This window comes from Abrus precatorius, unplaced genomic scaffold (assembly GCF_003935025.1).
Source record: "Abrus precatorius isolate BTA unplaced genomic scaffold, Abrus_2018 Scaffold9, whole genome shotgun sequence".
Lineage (NCBI taxonomy): Eukaryota > Viridiplantae > Streptophyta > Magnoliopsida > Fabales > Fabaceae > Abrus > Abrus precatorius.
In genome coordinates, this window is record NW_020874439.1 from 25,179,276 (window position 1) to 25,204,662 (window position 25,387).

A 25,387-nucleotide genomic window follows, 5' to 3' on the forward strand; every position below is an offset into this window, starting at 1 on the left:
AGTTGATCGCCTCCGATATTGCAGTAAAAGGAGATACTGATAGTAAAGATTGTTGATGACAAGGAACAAGGTTGCCTAGTTCTACTGCGTTTGTGGGTGTTTGTTTTTGGTCAATGTTTGTTTATTTTAAAAATAATTGAGTTAAAAAAAATGAAGAGTGGTTCTATTATATGTTATATATTGCGTGTGATAAACGGTCATGAAAAAAGATGAAGTGTATCCCTAAGTATTGCTTTATGCATGTTAAATATACAAAAGAAAAAAAAAATGTGTGTTGCAAGTTAGATTTGTTGTGTTTGTTTACCTTTAATTTTGCCCATACATTTCCAGAATCAAGCTTCAATTATTCATACATTTAATCCTTCATGAAACCAAATATTTACATACGATTCCTACCAGGTCATATGTTTCTATCATACACTTGTAAAACTTGTAAAATTAGTTCTTCATACCAATATTGCAAGGAATATCCAAATTGATGCCCAAGGAATTTTCAGCAGGAGATTTTCATCAGGTTGCATCGAGCATCCAAAATTTTGAAGTTACTATCACAAAACTGTTGTAATTTAAAGCTTCATCTGCACAGCTTTCAACCACCTACTCACATAATCTTTTAAGCCAAATCCACGGCTAGGCCTTAGAATTTGCTTAAACAAAGCCATTTTCGGAACATTCCAGTGCTCCACATGCCTAAAAAATTTGCATAGACATTTAGATGATTGCCAAAATGACAGCATTATAAGGTAGAAACATGTACCTTCATAACTGAGTTTTTCTCACCTGCAAACTTTTCCAGATTGTGCATCAAAATAGTATTCTGTGTATCCAGTTGCTGCAGCATATATAAACATGGTCAAATTGCATTGCATATAATATGAATTATGCTACTGTGTAACTGTTAAATAAGCATTTTTCTGTAGACTAATGCTTATTAGAAATTGTAACCGATAGTATGAAAAGCAAAAGAATGAGAGAGTTTCTAGTAAAATGCAGATAAAATACAAAGAACAAAAAATATTTATAGTAATCTGAGACATGCAAGGAAACAATTTCCTTTTATTCCTCAATGGTTCAATGAATGGGATATACTCAGATAAGCTTGAAATGAACCAGAAAGAATGGGCCTCCAAGGAAAAGATAAGATACAGCTGAATTTCCAATGGCCAATTCCTTTATCCTGTAATGGAACCACATGTATAAAAACACTATAAGAAACATGGAAATTTTTAATTCTTAGTTTCTAAATACAGATGTGCAGCAGTAAGCAAATCAGCACAACATCTAAATTTAGGAAAGGGATAAAGTAGTATCAAATGTTGTCCTCACCTCAAAATCCTCCCACTTCATAAGCTTCATGTTTGACTTCTCTAGAAGAGATCCAAAATTAGTGCAGTTCCTTTTGAAACGCTGAAGCCCTTTAAAGGAGCCTGCTGGATCAGCAAATTCACAATTCTCTTCATAAGCATTTACTGTGAGATCTCCTGAGAGTTGAGAAAAACATATTAACCATGTCAGCTGATCTGAATATAATAAGATTACTAACTAGAAAATACCAATTGGTATTATTTTGATTTTATGCCAGTCATTATATGGAAAGCAACCGTTTGGAGGTCATCAAGTGTGAAAGGACATGCTATGGTACTGGAAGTAGAATTAAGTCTAAATTAATGATTGAGATTTAAATAATTATAAAGTTATACATGAATATGCATTTAATCAAGTTTTTAATCAATGATTATAATTTCTCGCTTTGCTTTCTGAAATGAAAGTCAAACTTTGGAGAAAAGCCAAATCCACCAAATAATCAATTCATCAAATGACTCTTCATAGATCACAAAAGGCATTCTCACCACTTGTAAATACCCCAATTCACTCCAAGAATGATTTTTTCACCAATCCATTTGTTTGGGATAAGAAAAATTTTCTAAGTTATAAAACTATATTGACTCTTCGAGGAATTTTGAAAGTAAAGAAAGTTTTTCCAAACCGAAGGTATTACACTTCGAGGAGTTTTAGAGGGCCGAAGAAGGAGTCTCATTCTTTATTGAAAAGTAGGTCAAATCCAAAGAATGTTACAAGGTTTTTGAAAACCTTAATTTCTGTCAAAAAGGTCACATTTCGAGTTCGTTTAGAGGTTTTTGTCACACTCCAGATTTTCTTCAAAATTACTCGAAAGACAGGAGAGTAAATTATCCTAAGTCCACAAAATTGAAGGCCTTTTTGAGGAATTTCTAAGGATTTTATAGCCCCTGGACTGAAAATAGGCAAAACTGCTCGAAAACAGGACTAACAGAAAAACATTCCAAGTCCACGAGGCTAGAGGTGTTTTAAGACGTTTTAAGGTGTTCTCAAGTCCCTTCTAAGTCAACCAATCTGACAAAACTCCAGATCTTCTCTAGAATCGCTTGAAAACCAAGAAACGGTTAGAGAATATTCTAAGTTCCACAAATCTGGTCGAGTTTCATATTCCCTCCAGAGTCGCTCGAAAATAGGAATGAGCAGAGAAAATGTTCTAAGTCCACGAGACCAAAAAAGCTCTCGACTACTCCAGATTTGGTCGAAAAACAGAAACCAAAAAAGAAATTACTCCAAGTCCACATAGTCAAATGAGCTTATTTGATTCCCCTCAGAACTACTTGAAAAATATCAACACAAGGGTCAGAAGGGTTTGAAGCAATTACCAACAGTTACCATCAAATGAAGAGCCAACAACATAAAGAAAGATCATGGGCGATAGCAGTTACAGAAAGAAACTCAACCGCCAACACAATCATAAGCAAACATGAATAATGGACAGCAACAGTTGGAAGCAAACACACAGGGAGGACAGATATTAAGAAAGTGCCCACAAAAAAAGGTGGATAATGGTGATCTGCTTGCCTATAAATACCTCAGAATTCCATTCTACTGAAGGCAACTTTTGGCACCCAGACACCTGCATCCAAAACCTCCGCACACTGAAAACTTACACCACGCACTAGACACTAACAACCAGGAGACTCACGATGTTATTGTTCATCGCTAGGAGTTATACGTTTATTTATCTACTTATTTACGTTTCTGTATTTTAGGGTTTAATTACCGTTTCCTTTATTTGTTCGTTTCCCTTTGCTTATGTTTCTACTATGTAGTGCTTGTTTTGCACACTTTATGTAAAATCTTTACATTCAATCAATTATTGTTTACTATTTCCGTTTAATATTCTATTTTACAATGTCAAATTGAGCATTACCTTAAAATAACACACTTAAAATTTTTTTAAAGAGAACCTAAATTCAGTCTCTAAACTGCTCTTTATAAAATGTTATTTTTCACCGTAAATATCATTATATTCTTTTCTCCCTCTCACGCATCATACTGTTAATGATAAGCGTAAAACATTTTTCACTGGCATCATCCAAATGATGCATAAAAAAAAATGGCATTCATAATACATCAAATTCAAACTAAATTTATTTGCTTTATATATTATGAATAAAAGGGAATAAATTGGAATTGACCCAGAGGAAATAAGCAAGTGGGTGAGTGCAAACCTGTGACAAAATAGGATCTTTGGAAGTCTTGTTTGATAGTCTCCACAATCGAAGAACGATCAATGGTCTCAAGAAACCTCTGAGGAAGAGTTTCTTCTTTAGATGGGGAACGAAAAACGGAGGCAGCAATGCCAAGAAGCTCAGAACTATACCATGCAAGTTTAAGAAGTGCATTATTCTGGGGTGGAGACTCTTGATTCGGATTAGTTCCATTGCATCGAAACCTGTGGATTCTGAACTCGTGCAGCTGTTGTTTGGATGCAAAGATCAAAGAGTTGTGGTGAGTTGTGCTGATTGAAGTAAAGGAAGCAGAGGCAGTTAATGCCATGACACAAGACAAGACACGACAGTGCAAGTGTGAAAGAATCTAGGTAGCAGTTGCTGCCTGCGGTTTGTTTAAATATCCAAGCTTCAAACTAATGATAGCCATACAAAAAATAAAATAATATATATATATATATATATATATATATATATAATTTTTTTTTTTCCTTTTTAACTTTTTTATTTTGATGGTGATCATCCATTCACCCACCAAGCGTTATTTTTCCAAAAAAAATTAACTGATTTAATTAATCTTTTTGTCATGCAATTTTTTTTATATTTTAATTTAATTTTGTTGCATTTAAAGTTTTTAAGAACTTCAAAATTGAAGTTGATATATTATTTTAGAGCGCTATTATTTAGTCGCTCAACCGTAGTTAATGATTTTAAAATATAATTAATATTATTTTCTATTAAAATTTAACTTTTTCCGATGTTCATGTATCTTCTTATTGTGTGTAAGTTATCTTATGAATTTTATAAGATCACCGTAAGAAAAAAAAAAGTTTAAAAGATCAAATTTAACATTATTCTCTTATATAAATTAAAGTAAATAATTTATTTACTATCCTATAAAAATAAAAGAGTATTAACAAAAACATAGTAAATAATATAATTTTGAATTCTTTTACATAGACAAATATTTTTTTATTTTTGAGATATTAAATTAATATAAATATTTATTGTACTTAGTATTCTTATATAGATAAAAGAGTACTAACAAAAATATAATAATTAATATTATTTTAAAATTTTTACATAGATGGATATTTATAAATAATTTTTTTCTTCCTAAAATGATAAATAAAATAGAAATATTATATTCAAACAAAGCATTAAAACAAACTATTAGCACATGCACCAAAGGTGATAGACAAATTAAAATTTTGAATTCAAATTTTAATTAAAATAATAAATTAAATTTCAAATTAAACTCTAATACCAGTCGAAAGCCACGCACCAAGTCTCCTCACATGATAAATTTTAGTGTGCTGAGTAAAGGTAATGTGTGTGATACACTAAAAGAAAGTTAGGTAAGGCACCATTTAAAACATTCTTTCAAATATATTTTATTATTATTAAAATTAATTAAAAAAACGTATGTTTTATTTTTAATTTAATATTTTTATTTATGTTTTTAATAAATTTTAATTACTAATTAAATATGCATTTATAAAAATAATTTTATTATGATAAAAGAAAGTTAGAAACACATTTTTAATTATTAACTAAAATTTATAAAAATTATTTAAATTTTTACTTTTAATTATATAATTTTGTATACTTAGTTTGTATTTGGATAGACAATTTAAATGTTTATATTATATATATATATATATATATATATATAATATTTTTAAAAATTTAGTTCAATTTTCTTAATATTAAGTATAAAAAAATCAATTGTTATTCTTAAATTTTTTTAAAAAATTATTTTTCATAATTCTTCTTTTACTTAATTCACTTTTAAATTCTTTATAATTCTTCATAATTATGAAATTTTTCATTCAAACACATAAAAAATATGTTAAAAATATATTTATGAATAAATAGATTATAAGTAATACTATTATCATAATGAATATTAAAAAGGAAAATACTAGTAAAGTATTTTATGTATAATGATTAAATTTTTTAAAAAATAATAATACATTTAATTGATTATATATTAATTATTTAATCACCATATTAGTCTGTAACATCTTTAAAATTACGTCATTTTTATTTAAAAAAAATAAAATCAAAATGTAGCAATTAAACTTAGAATCTAGAGAGTGAGAGCAACTGAAAACAACAGTGATTGTTGTTAATGTCTTGGGATAAAAATAGGTTAATTTAATTAGGCTTTGCATAAATAAATTTAGTCTAACTAATAATTTTAAAACTTAAGCCTAACTTATTATTTATTATAATCTTTTTATTAAGTTTAATTTAATTTTTTTAAAAGTTTAATTTGACCTATTAGCCTTTTTAATGATCTACTTAGTATCGAGATATTTAACAGGTCATTAAGTTTTTTTATAAATAGACTATTAAATTATTTAAATAAATATTTTTTAAAAAATATAAAATTTATATTTAAATAAACTATTAAAAAATAATATATTATAAATAAGTGCGCAAAATTAAAAGAAGATATAAATAGGATGAGACGAATTAATAATAAACTTAATCGGAACCACACAATATAAATCAGTATTATTCTTATAAGATATGAAAAAACTGCTGAGAACTCTTTTTTTTTATAAAATATGTAATAAAGACATTCTTCAACTTTAACAAAAAAAATTAAAATTTTTTAATTTATTATAACTTTTATATAAAATTATTATAATTAATTTAATATATTAAAATTTTATTATTTTTTAATAATTTATTTTAATAGATTTAATAAATTTTTAAAAAAATTTAAATTTAATTTATTTAATTAATTAAATTTTTTTAAAAAAATTAATTAAATAAGCTACGCCAACTAAGCTTTAAATAGACTAGGTTATAGCCACGCTGGAGACTGTTATATTTCCATCCCTATTTGATCACAGAAGTGTAAACAACTTGAATTCAACTTCACCTTCTCCACCTCCTCAACACTGAACGATGGCTTCCCTAATGTCACTGTTATCAAGAACAAGAAACCCTTGTTCCTATCTTGCGAGGCGCATTCGGTGCATGAGCAACTTGCCCGAGAACACGGTGTATTCAGGACCCACTCATCAGAACCCGAACCAGAGAGTGTCGCTGACCCTGTTGAGGCAAAAGCACCGAAACTCCCAACCAATCACAATGGTCACCGCCTACGATTACCCCTCAGCGGTGCATCTTGACATGGCCGCTATTGATATATGTCTCGTTGGAGACTCAGTTTCCATGGTGGTTCATGGACACGACACCACGCTACCCATCACGGTCGATGAAATGCTTGTTCATTGTCGTGCCGTTGCTCGTGGCGCTAAAAGGCCTCTTCTTGTTGGGGACTTGCCTTTTGGATCATATGAATCAAGTTCCGATCAGGTTCTGTTTTTTTTATTATTATTATTAAACTAGTTTATTTAGTGTGGTGATTAATATATATTAGATTACGTTAAAAGTGTGTTAAAAATTGTAGTAAAGGTGTAATTTTTTCATTTTTAATTCCTTAGTTTATGCCCTTGAGATACTTATTGCCATTTGCCTTTTTTATTTCTACAAAAAAAAATATATATGTTCGTTTCCATTGTAGTGAAATTTGTTTCTTTTGGACTTGAAATAATGCATGTTTGGTTGTTGGGGCTTGGGAAAGCTCTGTTCTTTGAAAGTTCATGAGCAAATTTTTAGAAGACAAAAATCGAAATTTGTTCGAGGGAGTATGCTTTTCACGTTGTTTTTGGAATTGAAATGTTGAATGTAAGGAATTAAGGAAATGTTTTTTTTTCGTTTCACATAAGATTTTTTTAATTATGGGATCAAGTTTGGTAAAAAAAATTCGATCAAGGTGAAATTTGTCTCATTTGGACTTGAAAATGACAAAAGTTTGTTGGTGGTTGGGAATGAAATGTGGAGTGGAAGCAAAATTTAACAAAAATTAGGAATGAAGGACTTGGGTGTGTGTTCAATTTTCTTCACTCATTTTTGAACTTTCTTACATTGTGCCATTGTTTTTATGTGTTGCTGTTTTGATTATGAGCAGGCAGTGGATACAGCAGTTCGTATTTTAAAAGAAGGGGGAATGGATGCAATAAAATTGGAAGGAGGGTCTCCTTCGAGAATTGTTGCTGCAAAAGCTGTTGTTGAGGCTGGAATAGCAGTAATGGGGCATGTAGGGCTTACTCCCCAAGCAATTAGTGTTTTGGGGGGATTTAGACCTCAGGGAAGGAATGTTGCTAGTGCCATCAAGGTGTGCCTCTCTCGTGCTTGATGCACCTATTTGGCGTTTCAATAATTTCGTTGTCATCCTAAAACTGAAAAGAACAAGTCTGTGTAGGTCGTGGAGACGGCATTGGCTTTGCAAGAAGCAGGGTGCTTTTCTGTTGTTCTAGAATGTGTGCCTGCACCAGTCGCTGCTGCAGCAACAGCAGCTCTTCAGATTCCTACCATTGGAATTGGGGCTGGACCCTTTTGCAGTGGACAGGCATGTTGGCCTAATTTCTGTTTTGGCTAATGTTATATTCTTAAGATTTACATTTGTAGTGAGAGATGAGCATGGCCTACCTTAGTGGCACTATTTTTGTTTTGCTAAAGACAAGTGATCATTGTTTCGTTAAGTTGCAGTGTTGGGCTTTCTAATTCGTGATAAATTGTTAGCTCTTGAATGATATTGTCACTTTCATATGTGTTTATGTAAATATTATTGAGCTTAGGAATATGTTAAGATTGGTCTTGTACTCTTGGGTCCCTTGACTGCCTATAGCTAGGGATGGAATTCTTGTCTGATTATCCCTCAGTCATTTTGGGCAATTGAACAAAGCATTGTGTGTGACTTTAAAATTTACATTACAGTTGTTCTTCTGGGGAAGAGAAGGAAGAAACCTTTTCTGGTTAAAGGGAAAGGAAAGGATTTCTAATTTAGTTTCATCATTCATGCAGGTGCTAGTTTACCATGATTTGCTGGGCATGCTGCAACACCCCCACCATGCAAAGGTATTGATAGCAAATGTTAGCCTCGTTTTATTTCAATCATTATTCAATTTGTTGCTAATTTTGAGGTGATCTATCTTTTTCAGGTCACTCCAAAATTCTGTAAGCAGTATGCACGTGTTGGAGATGTCATCAATAAGGCCTTACTGCAGTATAAGGAAGACGTGGTAAATGGTTCATTCCCTGATGCTCACCATAGTCCATACAAAATCAGCAAAACAGATGCAGATGGTTTTTCAAATGAGTTGCAAAGGTTAGGTTTGGACAACGCAGCATCTGCAGCATCGGAAGCAGTTCAGAAAATGGATACAGATAAATAAATTGGTAAAGAAAAGCAAACAAAGATGATTTAGTATCGCTACAGAACCAGTTTTCTTTTTCTAAGTTGATGTCCTTAATTTTCTTCAGTGGCAGAACAAAATGAAGGTATAAATAGAAGTTGAGCATTGACTTATGGATAGTAGACGCCATTTTCTTAGGAAATTCACTTCTTATTTTTCTTCCTATCGTTTTGACACTCAGGACCAAATGCACAAAATTTTCTTGATGTTACAGAAACAGTATATTCGTTGTGTCCAATATTATGTATGAAACCTAAAAAAAAATACTGTTTTGAAGCACTGTAATGGAGCAAAATGTGAGAAACTGATTGATTTTTTTTTTTTTATCTATCCATTTAACAGCATGCTTATAATTATTAAGCTATAATACTTGAGTCCGAGCTAATGCCTTGGACATCATAACTCATACTTTGCACTTCAATACTAAACCAGAATATTTTTCCTTAATGTTATGTTTTTCAACAATGTTGATGTAACCCCAGTAGCTGAGGGGCCCTTCAAATTTTTAGGTTGCAATCTCAATAGAATGGTGGGTTATGCTCATGTATTCGAGGGAGTGGGTAATTCTAGAGCTAAGTTATGTTTAGTTTAATGGAAGTTAAAATACTTATTTTAACAAGTTAATAGCAACTTTCGAAAGTTTGCTGGTAGTGTAACTAGTTGTTATTAAGTACTTCTGGTGTAGGATTCAGCACATGGTCTCTTCAGTTGATGTTTTAACTAAACATGTCTCATAAAAAAAAATTGTGTACTAAAAAAGTGTTTGAAAGAATTTTTAGACAATATATAAATAATGTATGATTCTAAAAACTTATAACTTTTTTATTTTAATAAACTTCTTAATATATAACTTATTAAAATAATTTCTAAATTTTACTTTAATAAATTTCATAATCAAAATTATAACATAAATTTTAATTTAAAAAACTTACTGATAAATAATTAATTAAAGTGTGTATCTAAATAATATGAATAATAGAGAATTTAAATCACGTGGCATGCAAAATCTCACGCAGTCCCCACCACCTTCTGTGACAAAAACAAAACAATTTGTCTTGGAAACTCAGTAACTAATGTGATTGTGTCTTCGATGAACGAATCTAAATTTCACACAAATCAAGAACAACAAATCAGGTGTCATAGTTAATAAAAGAAAGAATAACGTATTATAAAAATAAAAATTTTGATTTACAATGTAATATAAAAAAATTAAAAAGAGATCAAAGTAACATATATGATTATTTTTTGTATTTTAAGAAAGTGTTAGAAAAAGTTTCCACGGTATGAATTTTATAATTTATTTATTTATTTTAATAATTTTTTTAGTATAATTTATTTTAATAAAATTGATAACATAAAATTTTAAAAAACCAATTTCTATTATATGTATGCGAGTGTATTTGACATAAAATAGTATTTTGAAGAGTGAAGCATTTACAAACCATACTTTCGAGTAATTTCATTTTTAAAATGTTTTTCTGCTTTGTTAGATAAAATATTGCCACCAACACCGTGCTTTTTTTTTTCCCTCAAGCTTGTTAGATTTTAATTAAAAATGAAAATTTTAATTAATATAATTTATGAATCTTAGTATTTTTAGAAGTTATTTTAAATAATATTACTTCTTTTCTATATTTTTTATTTTAAAAATTCTATCTTTTTAATTTAACCTTATTTAATATAATAAAATTATTAATAACTAAAATATATTATGAAAGTTTTTATATAATTTATGAATATTAATTCTTGAATCAGAACTAACGGAATTTGCTTTTAGGAATTAATTTTTTTTATTATTCCAAGTAATTTTTTTGGCTTTTTTATTTAAATAATGATTTTTTTAAAAATTACCAAATTATAAATTTTTTAAAACTATTTTCCTATTCGAAGTAATTTTGGTCACGTGTCATAAGTTTTGTCATTATTATTAGCGAAACTTTTATTTTTAAATTTTTTAAAATAAATTTTGCCACAAAAATTGTGAAATTTATAAAATTTTTACACATGTTAAAATATTATAAATTTTGTAACTATAATAAAATTATTTTTTAAACAAATGAAAATTTCGCCAGATTGAGATTATTAAAAATAAATAAAAAATACTAACTACTAAATTTAAATGCGGTGTTACTAAAGGACTTGGATCACTTTATTCAGCAACATCAGCCTTCTTCAACTAATTATTTTTTTTGCTTTTAAATCCTGCTCCTCTCCTCATGAATATCTAGAACTGGCTCTAAGAGTTTTACAAATCTTAGGCAAAAAATATAATTGACCTTTTGGATAAAGTGACTGAAAAGCGGATCTGTACGACTCATCAATCTGGCGAAATTTTTCATTTTTTTAAATAAATAATTTTATTATAATTACAAAATTTATAATATTTTAATATGTGTAAAAATTTTATAAATTTTATAATTTTTGTGGCAAAACTTAATTTAAAAAATAAAAAAATTATAAGTTTTACATTTTTAGTGATAAAATTTATTTTAAAAAATTTTAAAAATAAAAATTTCGCTAATAATAATAACAAAACTTATGACACGTGACTAAAATTAGCCCAAACTAAAAAATAGTTTTAAAAAATTTATAATTTGGTAATTTTTTAAAAAAAATATTATTTAAATAAAAAAGCCTAATTTTTTTACATTATGTGTTTTTAAATTTAACATTAATTTAAAATTTAAATTTGATGTAATATAATAAAATGTTTATTATTAATAATTATAATATTTACCTTTTATAAATTTATTAAAATTTAAAAATAATTATTAAAATTTATTTTAATTTAGTAATACGTGTACAATGTATAAGAAATTATTAATTGTTAATAAATATTTAATTAGGGCATGCACCCCAATATATATATAGCCCAAATAATAAAGAAACAGTTGACATAACTAGTGCAATGTTATCAAAATTATGTATTCAATATAGATTTTAAATTATTTATGTTACTAGTGTAAGTTAATACGATTTATTTGTATATATATGTATAAAAAGTAAATCATAGTTGAAGAGTATAATTTAGGGTTTGAAAATCCAAAACCTTAAATCCTATGACTTGCTCTAACCAGGTAAATAATTTAAAATTTATAACAAGCACCTAAATTTGAAAAAATATTACAATGTAATTTAAAAAAATGTTGGCAATTAAAATAAATTATCTAGTTGAAATATCGTTGTTGTGAAAAAAATGAATACTCAAGAAATAATTTTTCTATTAAAAAATCGATACACTCAATAGAACTTTGTCTTTATTAATAGTCAATTACACACTCAAAGAGCTACAAAAAAATTTGCTAGAATTTTTTTAAAATACAAATCTCTCACAACAAAAGCTAAGTAGTAAACTATTTCATAATAAAACTATATATTCTATAGCATCTTCTACTTATAGAGTTTGGAAGAGATCATCTTACTTAATAATTAAGCAAAACAATTTTAAATTGAATTTGTTTTTCTTCTTTTAAGATGAAGAAGTGTTCAACTTAAATTTATCTTCAAATGGAATATTTAATTTAGATTTGTTTTGTTTAATTTCTAACAAGAAATCTAATTGTTTGTCACAAGATAAACCTACAAAATAAAATAGTGAAATGGATTGATTTTACAATACAAATTCTAATATAAGATGTAATTTATGGGTTTATGGCGGTCCCCACAAATTTGGTGTGTGGCACCTTCTATTTAAATAATGAAACTCGTGTGTAACCAGAGTTTCTCATGAAAAACAAATGAACTAAACATTTAAAAGATTGATTCCTATGTATTGAATCAGCTTGGAGTTGTTTACAATTTGTAACTAGTTTTGTTTCTTACTTTGCATTGTACCAAAAAGAGAAAAACACTTAATATTTGGGCACTACCCTTCTTTCTCTTATAGAATGGCTTCACTCAAGTCTCTCATCAGAGCAACCACCACCAAGCCTTCCTTGTCTCTTTTTAGACACATTGTGTGCATAAGCAATGTCCCTGAAACTGAAAACAAGGCGTATTCAGGACTCATATCCCATGATCCTAAGAGCCAGAGAGTGACACTGATCCAACTGAGGCAGAACCACAGAAAGTCCAAACCCATCACTATGGTCACTGCCTATGATTACTCATCGGCAGTGCATGTAGATGAGGCTGGTATTGATATTTGCCTTGTTGGGGACTCAGCATCAATGGTAGTTCATGGACACAACACTACACTTCCTGTCACGCTTGAGGAAATGCTTGTGCATTGTCGTGCTGTGGCTTGTGGGGCTAAAAGACCTTTTCTTGTTGGAGACTTGCCATTTGGGACATATGAATCCAGTTCCAATCAGGTTATATGTTTTTGTTGGTCTTGGTCATTTTCAATTAAAAGTCATGTTTGTTTCTATTGGACTTGAAGTGCCACCTTGGTTGTTGGAAAAGTTTTAGCCATAAAATTTGGTTGAGTTCTTTCAAAGTTAAGTTTATTTCACATTGCTTCTAGCATTGTAATGTGGAAACAAAAGACTAGGAATTAAGGACAAGGGTTTTTGTTTCAATTTTTGGATCAAGCTTGGTAATTTTCAAGCAAGAAAAATTTGTCACTTTTGGACTTGAAATTACCCCTATTTGATTATTGGTTGGAAATTACAATATGGAAAGAAAATGCTAGGAAATAATGATTTGGTTGTTTGTTAATTGTTTCATTCATTGTTGAACTTTCTTAACACGGGCTATGGTTTTAAGTGTTGTTTTTATTATAGGCTGTGGAAGCAGCAGTTCGTATTTTAAAAGAAGGAGAAATGAATGCCATAAAACTAGAAGGAGGGTCTCCTTCAAGAATTGCTGCAGCAAAAGCTATTGTTGAAGCTGGAATAGCTGTGATGGGGCATGTAGGGCTTACTCCCCAAGCAATTAGTGCTTTAGTGGGGTTTAGACCTCAAGGAAAGAATGTTGCTAGTGCTGTCAAGGTTTATCTCTCTCATGCTTCATGCATCTATTTGACATTTCAACAATTTCATTCTCATCCTAAAAGGAACAAGTATATGTAGGTTGTGGAGACAGCATTGGCTTTGCAAGAAGCAGGGTGCTTTTCTGTTGTTCTAGAATGTGTCCCTGCGCCAGTTGCGGCAGCAGCAACAGCAGCACTTCAAATTCCTACAATTGGAGTCGGAGCTGGTCCCTTTTGCAGTGGACAGGTTAGTTGGCCTAGTTCCCCTTTTAGCTAATTTTCCATTCTTTAAGAATGCACTTTAATTTTCCATTCTCTTGATTATTTATATCTAGGAAATGAACTGTAATTTGATTATCAATAAGTTATGTTGAGATAATTAAATTAAATTATTTGAGTTCACAAGTTTAGATTACACTTTTTCTTCTTTTGTAGAGAAGAAAGAAATCTTTTTTGGGTTGGGGGGAAGTCAAGATTTCTAATTTAGTTTCAATGTTCATGTAGGCGCTAGTTTACCATGATCTGCTTGGTATGCTACAACACCCCCATCATGCAAAGGTATTTTATTTATACCAAATATTAGCCTTGTTCTTATTTTAGTTGTTGTAGGACTCATTGCTAAAGTTGAGTGGATCTATCTTTTGCAGGTTAATCCAAAATTTTGTAAGCAGTATGCACGTGTTGGAGATGTCATCAACAATGCCTTGTTGAAGTATAAAGAAGATGTGATAAATGGTTCATTTCCTGATGCTGACCATAGCCCTTACAAAATCAGTGAAACAGAAGCTGATGGTTTCTTCAATGAGTTGCAAAGGTTAGGTTTGGACAAGGCTGCATCTGCAGCATCTGAAGCTGTTCAGGAGATGGATGCACCAAAATCTTCGAGAGAATTACACGTCATGGCCATATAGATCAAATTTAGATAGTTGTGCTTGGAGCACTTCAAAATGTGAGAGACCATTTAGATCAAACCATTATATGTAATAAAATCATTCCTAAAACATTTTTTGGATGAATATATTGCTCTCATATGCCTCATAATTTAAAAATAAAGTTTATTTTGATTTGATTTGGTCAGAAATAGAAGGATTTCACTTGCAATTATAGTAATTCCATTTAAAATAACTGCTATATGTTACTTAACATTAACTTGAACATCGTCATATTTTGCAAAGAGCTCTCGAGATCAGACCTTGGCAAGAAATTTTAGGTAACTGTCTTATGAAGTTTTACAGATATCAGATTAGGAATCTGCTCAACCTACCTTTCATTTGAATCTTTTGATTTTCAATAAGGGGTTTTAGTGTTTGATTTATGCTTGTAAGTTCTAAGGCTCTCAAAAAATGCTTGAAACTAATAAGCTAAACCTTCTTGCATATTATTATTTCTTGTATCATTTTGTGATGGTCTATGTTTGAATTGAGCATTAGTAAATATGCCGAGATAGTTTTCTAGTGAGCCTAATCTTTCTTGACGACAGTTCATAGGTATTTGGTAGATACAATTGGTGTTTCAGTTAGTAAGATAAAGTCAAACACTTGAAATTTTAATTTTGTAAGAAAAATATAATTCAAGTTTTACTTATTTAATTATATGAGTTGAATTAATGCTTAGACTTATTTTTTAAAAAAAATATATGAAGTTTGGATTTGATATTTTTAGTTAATTTATAATCATTTTAAAATTTTATTTAATTTCATTAATTTATTGATATTATTACGATAAATATAAGAGTGTTTATTTAAAATAAATTGTAATATTATAAAAAAATTCAATATATTTTCACAATAAAGATAGAAACAATAAAACTAATTAAATCACCAACAATTCAACTTATTGGTAGATTAAAGCTTTTAAATATTCTTCAATTATTTACATAATACTTTAAACAAAGTATTGCAAGTTTAAAACAGCCAAATCCTATAAGAAAGTAGAATGTTACACTTTCAGTTTTTTTTTTTTTTTTGAAAGGTACTCTTTTGTAATTTTTTTTATTATTATCAAACAGAGTAAAAAATAAAAACCCTAAAAAGCAAAACAAAACTAACTAATCATCCTAAGGAAACTTACACCATAACCATCCTCTTTAAAGAGAGAAATCTAAATAAACCAACAATTCTAATTGAATGCTTTAAAGTCCTTATTTCCTTAATTAAAAGAAAAAGCTTAGGATAAATAGGAACACTAGAACGAATTAGATTTACAACTAATTTAGAATTAAATTCAACCAAAACCCCTTCTACCCCAAGCTTTTTAACAATGTGAAGATCATAGTAAAGGCCCCAAGTTACACAACAAGAGCTTAGCATAACACAAGTTTTTTTAACAAAAGCAACTCAAAATTGTCCTTGGTCATCTCCTCCAAAAATGGTTGACTTCTCCACAACGTAAGTCGGACCATCAACGTTGAGTTTGAACTTGAAGATCAAATGAGTATTCCAGTTAATGTGCAGCAAAGAAACAATTGAATGACCATTAGAATTTATGTAATCTACATAGTGCTGAATTTTAAATAGAATATCATTCTTGTCAAAGCTTTTCTAATTAAAAATCAAATTATTTTTATGTTTTCATAACAGTAACAGCTAAATAATCATAGCAAAGTAACTATTCTAATTATTAATTCTATCGTAATTTTTTACAAACAGGCTATAACAATTTCAATGAGAAAGATCAAAACTAAAAGATTGACACTAATTATGGTGTGTATTAAAATGATTTCATAAATTTAAAGCCAGATAGCAGTCCCAATGAACACACATAATAGACTTAATAGTAATGTCACATTTAGAACATGCATCACAGCTACAAAATCTTTTTTTTTTCCTCTCATTGGTAGTTAATAACTTCTTATGTGCCACTTTCCAAAAAAAATTAATAATAATTCTAGGAGGCTCATTTAAATTCTTTGTTGCATTAAACAAAACAGGGTTAGAGTTATCTACTTGATCAAACTCAATAAGTAAAGTATAAACAGATTTTTAGAAAGAACATGTCATTACTAGAAACAAACCAACTTGATGTATTAGGTTCAGCATAAATTTAAGGGGGATTACATTACTAATAAACAATCTAATTTGATAAGAAACAAAAAGGAAAATTTTGGTGATTCTTTTTATCTTCTGAAATAGAAAAATAAATTAGATCAGTGAAAATTTTAATATAAGAAATCTAATCATCAAACAAATTTTAATTCTTAAATCATTTCTAGCATTCCATAAAAGAAACTTTTCTAAAAAAAAGCCCAATTATTGAAAATTCATTTCCAAACACTAGAAGCAAGTTTTGATTTATTTAAAATAAGGCAATCATTTGTATCAAACTTATATTGTGCTAAAAAAAACTTTAACCTACAAATTTAAGCATGTAAGTTAGATTTACTTATTAGATATCTCTAAAACCTAAATTCCATTTAATAGATCTCCCGAGAAAAATTTGCATTAACTATGACTTTTCTGTGTACATTTTCTTCATTTCTTCCCTTAAATTTGACTTCTCATTTTTCCTTTTTTTTTTTTTATAGTACTCCCAAGAATTTCACTCTTTTGTAATTTTAAATGCACTTTTAATATAAATTTTAATGAAAAATATTTATCAATTAACTTAAATTATTCAAAATTCAATATAAATTCAAGATATTAAAGTGTAAGATATAAAAATTAATTCGAACAAAATTGTCAAACCTAATCAAGGAAACTTAAAATATCATTTTGTGATATCTTACGGTGTGTTTATTTTTAAGGAAGTAGAAAAGATTAAAATTGTAAGGAGTGTAATGGTACATTTCCTTGGTTTGGTATGGGTAAAATACAGAATTAAAATTATATGATTTAAGTACATTCCACGCTAAACAATTTTCTTGCCTGTTCACTGCAACAATTTATTTAAGTGTGTATTGTGATACTCTATAAAATTTTTTTATCAGTATCTTACTTAAAAAATTTATATCAATAAAAAAGAGACAAATAATAAGTTAAAAAAGATTATTATATATATTTATTTAAAATTATATTATTTATATTATTTGTTACATGATTTTATTATTATTATTATATTAAATTTTTTATTTTATTTTTATTATTTTTTTATAAATTTTTAATTTTAAATAAAATATAATTCATATTTAAATAATTTCTATTTATTATAAATAAAAAAATTATAAATAATATATTAATTTAATAATTAAATATTAATATATTATTATTATTATTTTTAAAAATTTAATTTATTTAATTTTAATTATATGGACTTAAATATTCTTTAATTTATTTAAATATAATAAATATAATAATTTATTATTAAATAAATTTATTATTTAAACACGTATCTAAATATTATTAATTAAAATATTTTATGTACAATACTATAATAATTTTTTAAGAGTACCATAAAATTTACTTTTGTTTTATTGTTTTAAAAATATTGTTTTTATAACTAATAAATAATAAATAATTTTATATCAAGATAAAAGATATATAATAAAAAGCTTATATTTTTTAAGTTAGATTTATTTTTTAAATTTATTATAAAAATTTATCTTATTTTTTAACTTCTTTATTTTAAATTTTTATTCATTTAAATAATACTCTATTTTTTGTTTATTTACATTATTCATGTTTTAAAAATAAACATATTTTAATCTCTATTATTTTAAGGATGTTCATATACTGAGTATGTTAATCATTTCTCAAGGCTCTTCCGATCGAAGCATTAAAGTTAGCCAGTAGCCGTCTAACTCTGCACTTCAACATGCTATTCTGATTCTGCATGCCAATGCCAATAGAGAGAAGACTCAACTCTTAGAAATCTGAATACAACAATGCCCGCGCTATCAAAACTCTTCCGCGGCACCTCACACTCACAGCACGACGCTGTGTCAATCGTGACCCAAGCCGTGAAACTTCTCCAACCTCCAACGGAGCAATGGAACAACGATCAGCTTCATCCCCTTCTCTTCAACAACCCTCTCCTCTCCTCTCACCACTTCCAGCAAATCACTCTTAGCTTAGCCACCATTCCCAAAGCCCTCGACTTTCTCAACTACCTCATACCCCATAACCACCATTCTCTCTCTTCCGTCTTCGAGGGCTCTCTCCAACTCGCTTTACGACACCCCAATTCCCAAACCCACCTTCTCAGCCTCCACCGTTACCGAAAATCACACCACCCCACTATTCCTCTCACTCCCACATCTGCTTCACTTCTTTTACAATGCTTCGAAAATGCCCGAATGGTGGAAGACTCTCTTATTCTCTTCAAAGAGCTCCACCCGTCTTCCAAAAGCACCAAACTTTGTAATGGGTTCTTGAGGATTTTACTGAAATCGGGTCGTGCCGTTGACGCACTCAACATGCTCGACGAAATGCTTCAACCGGGTTCCGCGTTTTCTCCCAATGATTTCACGGGTGAAGTTGTTTTTTCTGAGTTGGTGACGAGGGATTGCCACGGAAGAAGCGTTGCGGATGAGGAGATTGTGGGGTTGGTTACCAAGTTGGGTGAACATGGAGTTTTTCCGGGAACGGTTAAGCTTACTCAGTTGGTGACTAAGCTGTGTGGGAAACGGAAGAGAGGTTTAGCGTGGGATGTTTTGCATTGTGTGATGACATTGGGTGGTGCAGTTGACGCTTCGCCTTGCAACGCTATGTTAACGGGGCTAGGAAGGGAAAGGGACACTAAGAGGATGAACAAGTTGTTGGTGGAGATGGAAGAAAGGAAGATACAACCCAGTGTGGTAACTTTTGGGATTATTGTTAATCATTTGTGCAAGGCTGGGAAAGTTGACGAAGCATTAAAGGTGTTTGGTAAATTGAGAGGAGGAAAAGGAGGAAATAATTGCGTCGGTGTTGAACCTGATGTGGTGCTGTTTAATACTTTGATTGATGGACTTTGTAAAGTTGGGAGGGAAGAAGATGGTTTGAGTTTGCTAGAAGAGATGAAAACAAAGAATAAAATCAGGCCAAATGCGATTACGTATAATTGCTTGATTGATGGGTTTGGTAAAGCTGGGAACATTGATATAGCACAAGAACTATTTCGTGAGATGAATGAGGAAGGAGTGCAACCAACTGTGGTCACTCTCAATACATTGGTTGATGGTATGTGCAGAAATGGGAGGATCCATAGTGCAGTTGAGTTTTTCAACGAGATGCAAGGGAAGGGATTAAAAGGAAATGTCAATACGTATACTGCGCTAATATCTGCCTTCTGTGGTGGGAACAATATTGATAAAGCTATGCAATATTTTGAAGAGATGCTGAGTTCAGGATGCACTCCTGATGCAGTTGTTTACTATAGTTTGATATCAGGTTTAAGCATTGCTGGAAGGATGGACGATGCTAGCGTTGTCGTGTCGAAGTTGAAACAGGCTGGGTTTGGTCTTGATATAACATGCTGCAATGTTCTCATCAGTGGATTCTGTAAGAAGAAGAAGCTGGAAAGAGTTTATGAAATGCTTAACGAAATGGAAGAAACTGGAGTTAAGCCTAATACTTTCACCTATAACACTTTGGTTGCCTACCTTGGCAAAAGTGGAGATTTTGCAACTGCCAGTAAGATGTTGAAAAAGATGATGGAAGAGGGTCTTAAGCCTTCTGTTGTCACATATGGGGCACTGATACATGCGTATTGTTTAAACAAGAATGTTGATGAAGGCATGAAGTTTTTTGAGGAAATGTGTACTACATCCAATGTCCCTCCCAACACTGTGATATACAACATTTTAATAGATGCTTTGTGCAAGAATGATGATGTAGAAAGGGCTATTTCTTTGATGGAGAAGATGAAGATTAAGGGGGTTCGGCCTGCTACAACAACATATAATGCCATTCTCAAAGGGATACGCGATAAGAAAATGTTACACAAAGCATTTGAACTTATGGACAGAATGATTGAAGATGATTGCAAACCTGACTATATAACCATGGAGGTTCTTACTGAATGGCTTTCTGCGATTGGTGAAATAGAAAAACTGAAACGTTTTGTCGAAGGGTTTCAAGTTTTCTCTGATCCAGCACCATCTCAAAGTTCACTTTGTTTATAGTATGCTTGAGCTAAACTCAAGATTGGTATTTCTTCTAAGCCCATTTTTAGAACACCAAAGCTGAAATAAAGCTTGAAGTGGTGTACATGCGTTTTTTTGCCAAGGTTTAATTACTTTGTAAGTTCTTGTAGATGTATTAGATTTTCAAATAATCTTTATCACTTTTAAAAAAATTTCAGCAGATGCTTAATGGTTAGTAAACTCTCTAAATGGTTGTTTAAGACCATTTAAAGGTTTTTTGTATTACTGTACAAGAACATAGTTATAACACTTTATAATTAATAATGATCTAATTGAAAACATAGTTTAAAGCGTGGGGTCTCCATTACAGTTCACTTACTCTTAGGTCGTAAGTTTTATAGTTTTCATCCGTCAAATTTTTATTTTGAATTTGCCATTGTAAAGGCAAGTATGGTGACTCCCCACTGATCACAATTTGTGCTAAATTACTTCGTTAGTTAGTTTTATTAATTTTCAAATAGATTTTTATAATTCATTTGTTTATAAAAAAAGTCCTTATAATTTGAAAAAAAACATAATTTAATTTTAAAATTTTATTTTTAAACTGGTAAAATAAATGGCGATAAAAACTTTGAAATTACAAATATAATATATATGTATGTATGTATGTATATTTTGAATTGATTAAAATTATAAGTAATTTCTGCTTTCCCGTACAATGAAAAGAGATCAATGGACTTCTTAGAAGTCATGTTTCCTTCGTTTCGCACATAAAATGTGATGTTTAATAATACCTTTATTTGATAGTTGAAAGGGCTAGTTAACTGATTTTTTCTTTTCTTTTCTTTTCTTTGGTCTTCAACGCATAACTCTTTTTTTTTGTTCATATTTATACTTTATTCCAGCTTCTTTATGAAAAATATATGTATTGAAAAAAAACATTTTTAAAAGCCTAGAATGTTTAGAATGAATATGAGTAGCTAAAGATTGAAGTGAGAACCCAAGGAAAATTTGTCAGAAGTAGAAATAAAAATATTAAGATAAATGTACAATATTATAAAAAAGATAAGATATAGAATAATTGTGACAGTATTGAAAGCAGGATAATTAAAAAAAAAACATTTAAATTAGTATAAATATATGCCAAGTCAGTTCCTGCAACATAGGTGAGAAAAGTATATATCATATTATTTTTAGTTATGTAAAAAAGGGTGAAGAGAGAAACATTTTTAAGAGAATTATTAAAAGAAATTTCCTAATAAAGAATACGTCTAAAAAATTAGTTTTTGAATAAATTTAATGATTGTGTAATAAAAAAATTAACAATACATTTTTAAAGTGTATACTCTATCATATTTTTCGTGATTGATTTATTTAAAAAATATATATTTATATCATTAAGTAATTCTTTGTTAAAACTAACTGATCATAAAAAAATGTGCTGAAACATATGTTTAAAAGATTATTAAATACAATTATAATTGACAATAAAAGAGAGACTATTAATATTATATTAACATTTGCCTTGTTTTTAAGGTCTTTTATTAAACAATCTACATCTGCTATATTCCACCGCCAATGCTCTTGGTTTACAAGTTGTGCATTGACTCATTAACAAAGGAGCTGAGAAATTCAAAATGAACTTGTTTTGTTTTCTTCTACATCTATGTATGAAACAAATCAAATTCTATGGTTAATGTGAATTTAAAACTCTTTATGATGTCCTTTATATAACGTTTTATTGGGGTTTTTTTTTTCTCTTGCTCAGATAATTTTGGCAAATTGACCCGTTCCACTAGAGATGAGATGCATCGTTCTTTATTTAGAACCAAGCAAATGGCACAAAGTGTCGAGTAATTGATGTGCCTAACTTGTTAACTTCACGCTAACGTGGCTGTTCTTGGAATAGACATGTGGCAGACGTGAAATACTTTGCTTCTGACTGAACGAAACAGAGATACCAGTTAATTAATTAAAATGTATGTGCTTAATTGGAACTTAACTTTTTAATTACTTTAATCTAGCAGTGCTTATGGTCGGATTAAAATAGGTTTATCTTACTTTGATTCTGATTAGTACCCTGACTAGGTTTATTTTCTTCTAGTCCAGCTTCCTTTATTACTAAACTAACTAATAGATTGACTTAATAGTCAGATAAATTTATAAATTGAAATGTTATCTAAAGGTATATGAAATTAATTAAGATTCAAAATGAAACTATTTTATCATGTGTATTTAAAAATAAATTACATCAATTGAAATTCTATCATAATATGTAAAAAAATATTACATTAATTTTGATGTCATAATTTTTTTAAAATATCATATAATTTTCATATTTTTGTTTTAATCATTTATAATATAACTTAATAGTTGAAATTATATACATATATTGACATTGAATAAAGTTGTGCTCAATCGGATATAATGTGAACATGACGCAAAATAAAACAAAAGTCTAATTTTGAGGCACCGCATCCGACTTAGATAAGTTTTCAAGTCAAAAGAAATGGTCTTTGTAACGAAAAAGATGGTAATGACATTATTTTTATGAAAATAATAATTTTTATACATTTTTAATATAACAAATTTTAATTTAATCTTTTAAAATTTCTATAATAAAACTAATGTAAAATTTATTAAATGATGTGAATTACACTCTCTTTTTAGCCAACTTCCCTCTCATGCAATGAATCTAATAATAATATCTTGGTGATATACATGAATCTAATAATAACATATTAAAAAAGTGTTAAAGGATTAGATTATATTTCTCCTCAAACACCCATTGTCCCTTAGCCCCCGAGTCAAAAGGGGGTTAGAAGTTTTGTGGTTGAGCACACCACTATAGGAATAACTACCCAACAATTATGGACCTTTATATCATAGTCACACAATACTCATCATTACCAGAAAAAGTCAATGCAAAAGTGCTAGCAAATTTATCACAACCAATTATAAAATTCAACCAACTTAAACAAATTACATGGACATAGAAACGAATTGATTTTACATTAACAGAAGTATGGCTAACAATCACTAAGATTGACAAATATTACAAATGCCTAATCTAACACTATATCATATCACTATATACTTAGGGGAAGAACTTTTCTTACCCCTTCACAAAATATTGTTAGTTTAGATTCCTCCAAAATTCACCAATTTCCCTTAAAAAAAAAAAACAAAGGTTCCTATTCTCTGTAATGAAAAGCATTCACCACCAATGAGTCAGCTGCCACCAGCGGCAGTAGCAGCATTGTTGGCCTGTGGCCACCGAACAATACTACTACTACTACTACTAGCTGTAAAGGTATCAGTTGCAATAGACCCTGTGAATTCTTCTAACCCTTCAAAGAAATCATCTGTTACCACCATATCTGATAGCACAAATTCATTTTGTTCCTCATCATCATCTATCATCAGATCTTCCATGTCTTCTGTGCTCTCTGACTTTGCACTCAACTGTGCTACAACCTCTTCTTCCACCCCTGAGGCTGCAGGAGAAATAGGTTTTGTTTGTGGCTTTTGGCGTGTGGAACCAGCAAGGGAGTTTCTATGAGTTGGAGCAGGGTGGTTGTGTTCACCCGTGTATGTGACTATGAACATTGTTGGGTCTGATCTGTTCCTCTCCACTTGTTTCCGAGCTAAGCATCCTTTTGAGCTACTACATCTATAATATCCCCTGTGAATCACACAACAAAGAATCAAAGTTTGGTTAGTAACATGTTAAAATTCACGTTTGAATGAATATAAATTTACTTTTATTTTAATGTTGCTGGTTATAATTATTACATTAAATTAATGAACATAGTTTCAAACACAATGAACCCTTTTAAGTTCATAACTGCATCACCCATTTGTTTAAAAAACTGCTTGAAATTGTTTGGTAAGTAAAGTGAAAATCTTTGAAGGGTAACCTTGGATATGGTGACCCTTTGATGGGTTTTTGACCATATTTCCTCCATGCCCATATATCTGATGACAGATTCTCAGCTGGCACTTGACAAACTTTCTTAAGCTGATTCTTCCTGTGATTGACATTAAAAAAATGCATGTTACAATAAAATCATACATCAAAGGCATAGTTTTTTAATTTTTAAGACTTAGCTAGCCTAATTAAATTCAAGATTTTTTCTCCAATTTCCAATACCCAATTGAGACATAAAAAAACAGAAGCTGAATTTACCTTCTTTTGGATCGTGGGGCGGTGGCTGAACCATCTTGATGAGGGACCTTATTTGGCTGCTTTTGTTCTTGCTGTGTGTGAGGAGATTTGGGTGCAGATGAATAAGAAAAAGAAGAGAGTGGAGAAGAGGTTTGAAAAGGCTGTGACTTGAGGAAGAAAGGCTTGCAAAGTTCATGAAGTTCTTCTATGGAACTTCTTGCCTCAGACGGGTTTGAGAGAGACAAAACTTGACCCTTTTGTTCAGAAGGTAAAGTAGAGAAGAAGCTACAAGAAGTTGAAGGTAGACTACAAGTGCCAAAGGCAGAGGAAGAAACAGAGGAGGAGTTGGTGGTGGAAGAGGTGGTGGTAATGGTGGTGCAGCCTCTGACCACGGCGTGGAGATCCCAATCATCTTCCATGATCATAGAGACAATGCGTGCTCTGTTGAAAGAGGGACAAAAGAAGGCGCTGACTTTTGGTAAGGTAAGAGAGAGA

General features: G+C 30.0%; 5 protein-coding genes across 7 annotated transcripts; 3 read left to right on the forward strand and 2 right to left on the reverse strand.

The window, feature by feature from the left end:
• Nucleotides 1–294: 294 nt before the first annotated feature.
• Nucleotides 295–3,908, reverse strand: LOC113849755. Of its 3 annotated transcripts, none has more exons than XM_027479893.1 (5): nucleotides 3,534–3,908; nucleotides 1,327–1,481; nucleotides 1,090–1,177; nucleotides 781–832; nucleotides 295–690 (listed from the first exon to the last, which is right to left on the reverse strand). In XM_027479893.1, the coding sequence occupies exons 1-5, from the start codon at nucleotides 3,859–3,861 to the stop codon at nucleotides 567–569; spliced, it is 747 nt and encodes a 248-aa protein (XP_027335694.1). In that variant the 5' UTR covers nucleotides 3,862–3,908; the 3' UTR covers nucleotides 295–566. The 3 variants fall into 3 exon arrangements, with proteins under 3 accessions (XP_027335694.1, XP_027335696.1, XP_027335695.1); XM_027479894.1 differs by having other exon boundaries at nucleotides 322–690; nucleotides 1,111–1,177; nucleotides 3,534–3,891; XM_027479895.1 differs by lacking the exon at nucleotides 1,090–1,177 and having other exon boundaries at nucleotides 317–690; nucleotides 3,534–3,891.
• Nucleotides 3,909–6,404: 2,496 nt separating this feature from the next.
• LOC113850422 (3-methyl-2-oxobutanoate hydroxymethyltransferase 1, mitochondrial) lies at nucleotides 6,405–9,060 on the forward strand. The gene is made up of 5 exons (XM_027480968.1): nucleotides 6,405–6,869; nucleotides 7,525–7,731; nucleotides 7,819–7,965; nucleotides 8,421–8,474; nucleotides 8,558–9,060. The coding sequence occupies exons 1-5, from the start codon at nucleotides 6,456–6,458 to the stop codon at nucleotides 8,789–8,791; spliced, it is 1,056 nt and encodes a 351-aa protein (XP_027336769.1). The 5' UTR covers nucleotides 6,405–6,455; the 3' UTR covers nucleotides 8,792–9,060.
• Nucleotides 9,061–12,699: 3,639 nt separating this feature from the next.
• Nucleotides 12,700–14,635, forward strand: LOC113851094 (3-methyl-2-oxobutanoate hydroxymethyltransferase 1, mitochondrial-like). The gene is made up of 5 exons (XM_027481579.1): nucleotides 12,700–13,125; nucleotides 13,537–13,743; nucleotides 13,825–13,971; nucleotides 14,229–14,282; nucleotides 14,372–14,635. Exons 1-5 carry the CDS (start codon nucleotides 12,700–12,702, stop codon nucleotides 14,633–14,635), a joined length of 1,098 nt encoding a protein of 365 aa, XP_027337380.1.
• A 3,784-nt stretch (nucleotides 14,636–18,419) lies between these two features.
• Nucleotides 18,420–20,921, forward strand: LOC113850259 (pentatricopeptide repeat-containing protein At3g61520, mitochondrial-like). Its single transcript, XM_027480719.1, has one exon. It carries the CDS (start codon nucleotides 18,544–18,546, stop codon nucleotides 20,761–20,763), a length of 2,220 nt encoding a protein of 739 aa, XP_027336520.1. The 5' UTR covers nucleotides 18,420–18,543; the 3' UTR covers nucleotides 20,764–20,921.
• A 2,749-nt stretch (nucleotides 20,922–23,670) lies between these two features.
• LOC113850509 (WRKY transcription factor 22-like) lies at nucleotides 23,671–25,387 on the reverse strand. The gene is made up of 3 exons (XM_027481071.1): nucleotides 24,914–25,387; nucleotides 24,645–24,755; nucleotides 23,671–24,409 (listed from the first exon to the last, which is right to left on the reverse strand). Exons 1-3 carry the CDS (start codon nucleotides 25,315–25,317, stop codon nucleotides 23,956–23,958), a joined length of 969 nt encoding a protein of 322 aa, XP_027336872.1. The 5' UTR covers nucleotides 25,318–25,387; the 3' UTR covers nucleotides 23,671–23,955.

Bases quoted from the DNA above. Each gene is read 5' to 3' on its own strand.
- LOC113849755 (XM_027479893.1), bottom strand. From the start codon at position 3,861: ATGGCATTAACTGCCTCTGCTTCCTTTACTTCAATCAGCACAACTCAC. The intron at 1,482-3,533 runs GTTTGCACTCAC...CTCAACTCTCAG, and splicing joins AAGATCCTATTTTGTCACAG to GAGATCTCACAGTAAATGCT. The intron at 833-1,089 runs GTATATCCCATT...TATATGCTGCAG, and splicing joins TTCATTTCAAGCTTATCTGA to CAACTGGATACACAGAATAC.
- LOC113850422 (XM_027480968.1), top strand. From the start codon at position 6,456: ATGGCTTCCCTAATGTCACTGTTATCAAGAACAAGAAACCCTTGTTCC. The intron at 7,732-7,818 runs GTGTGCCTCTCT...AAGTCTGTGTAG, and splicing joins ATGTTGCTAGTGCCATCAAG to GTCGTGGAGACGGCATTGGC. The intron at 7,966-8,420 runs GCATGTTGGCCT...TCATTCATGCAG, and splicing joins GACCCTTTTGCAGTGGACAG to GTGCTAGTTTACCATGATTT.
- LOC113851094 (XM_027481579.1), top strand. From the start codon at position 12,700: ATGGCTTCACTCAAGTCTCTCATCAGAGCAACCACCACCAAGCCTTCC. The intron at 13,126-13,536 runs GTTATATGTTTT...TTTTTATTATAG, and splicing joins ATGAATCCAGTTCCAATCAG to GCTGTGGAAGCAGCAGTTCG. The intron at 14,283-14,371 runs GTATTTTATTTA...TATCTTTTGCAG, and splicing joins AACACCCCCATCATGCAAAG to GTTAATCCAAAATTTTGTAA.
- LOC113850259 (XM_027480719.1), top strand. From the start codon at position 18,544: ATGCCCGCGCTATCAAAACTCTTCCGCGGCACCTCACACTCACAGCAC.
- LOC113850509 (XM_027481071.1), bottom strand. From the start codon at position 25,317: ATGATCATGGAAGATGATTGGGATCTCCACGCCGTGGTCAGAGGCTGC. The intron at 24,756-24,913 runs GTAAATTCAGCT...TGTCAATCACAG, and splicing joins GCCCCACGATCCAAAAGAAG to GAAGAATCAGCTTAAGAAAG. The intron at 24,410-24,644 runs GTTACCCTTCAA...TGTGATTCACAG, and splicing joins AAAGGGTCACCATATCCAAG to GGGATATTATAGATGTAGTA.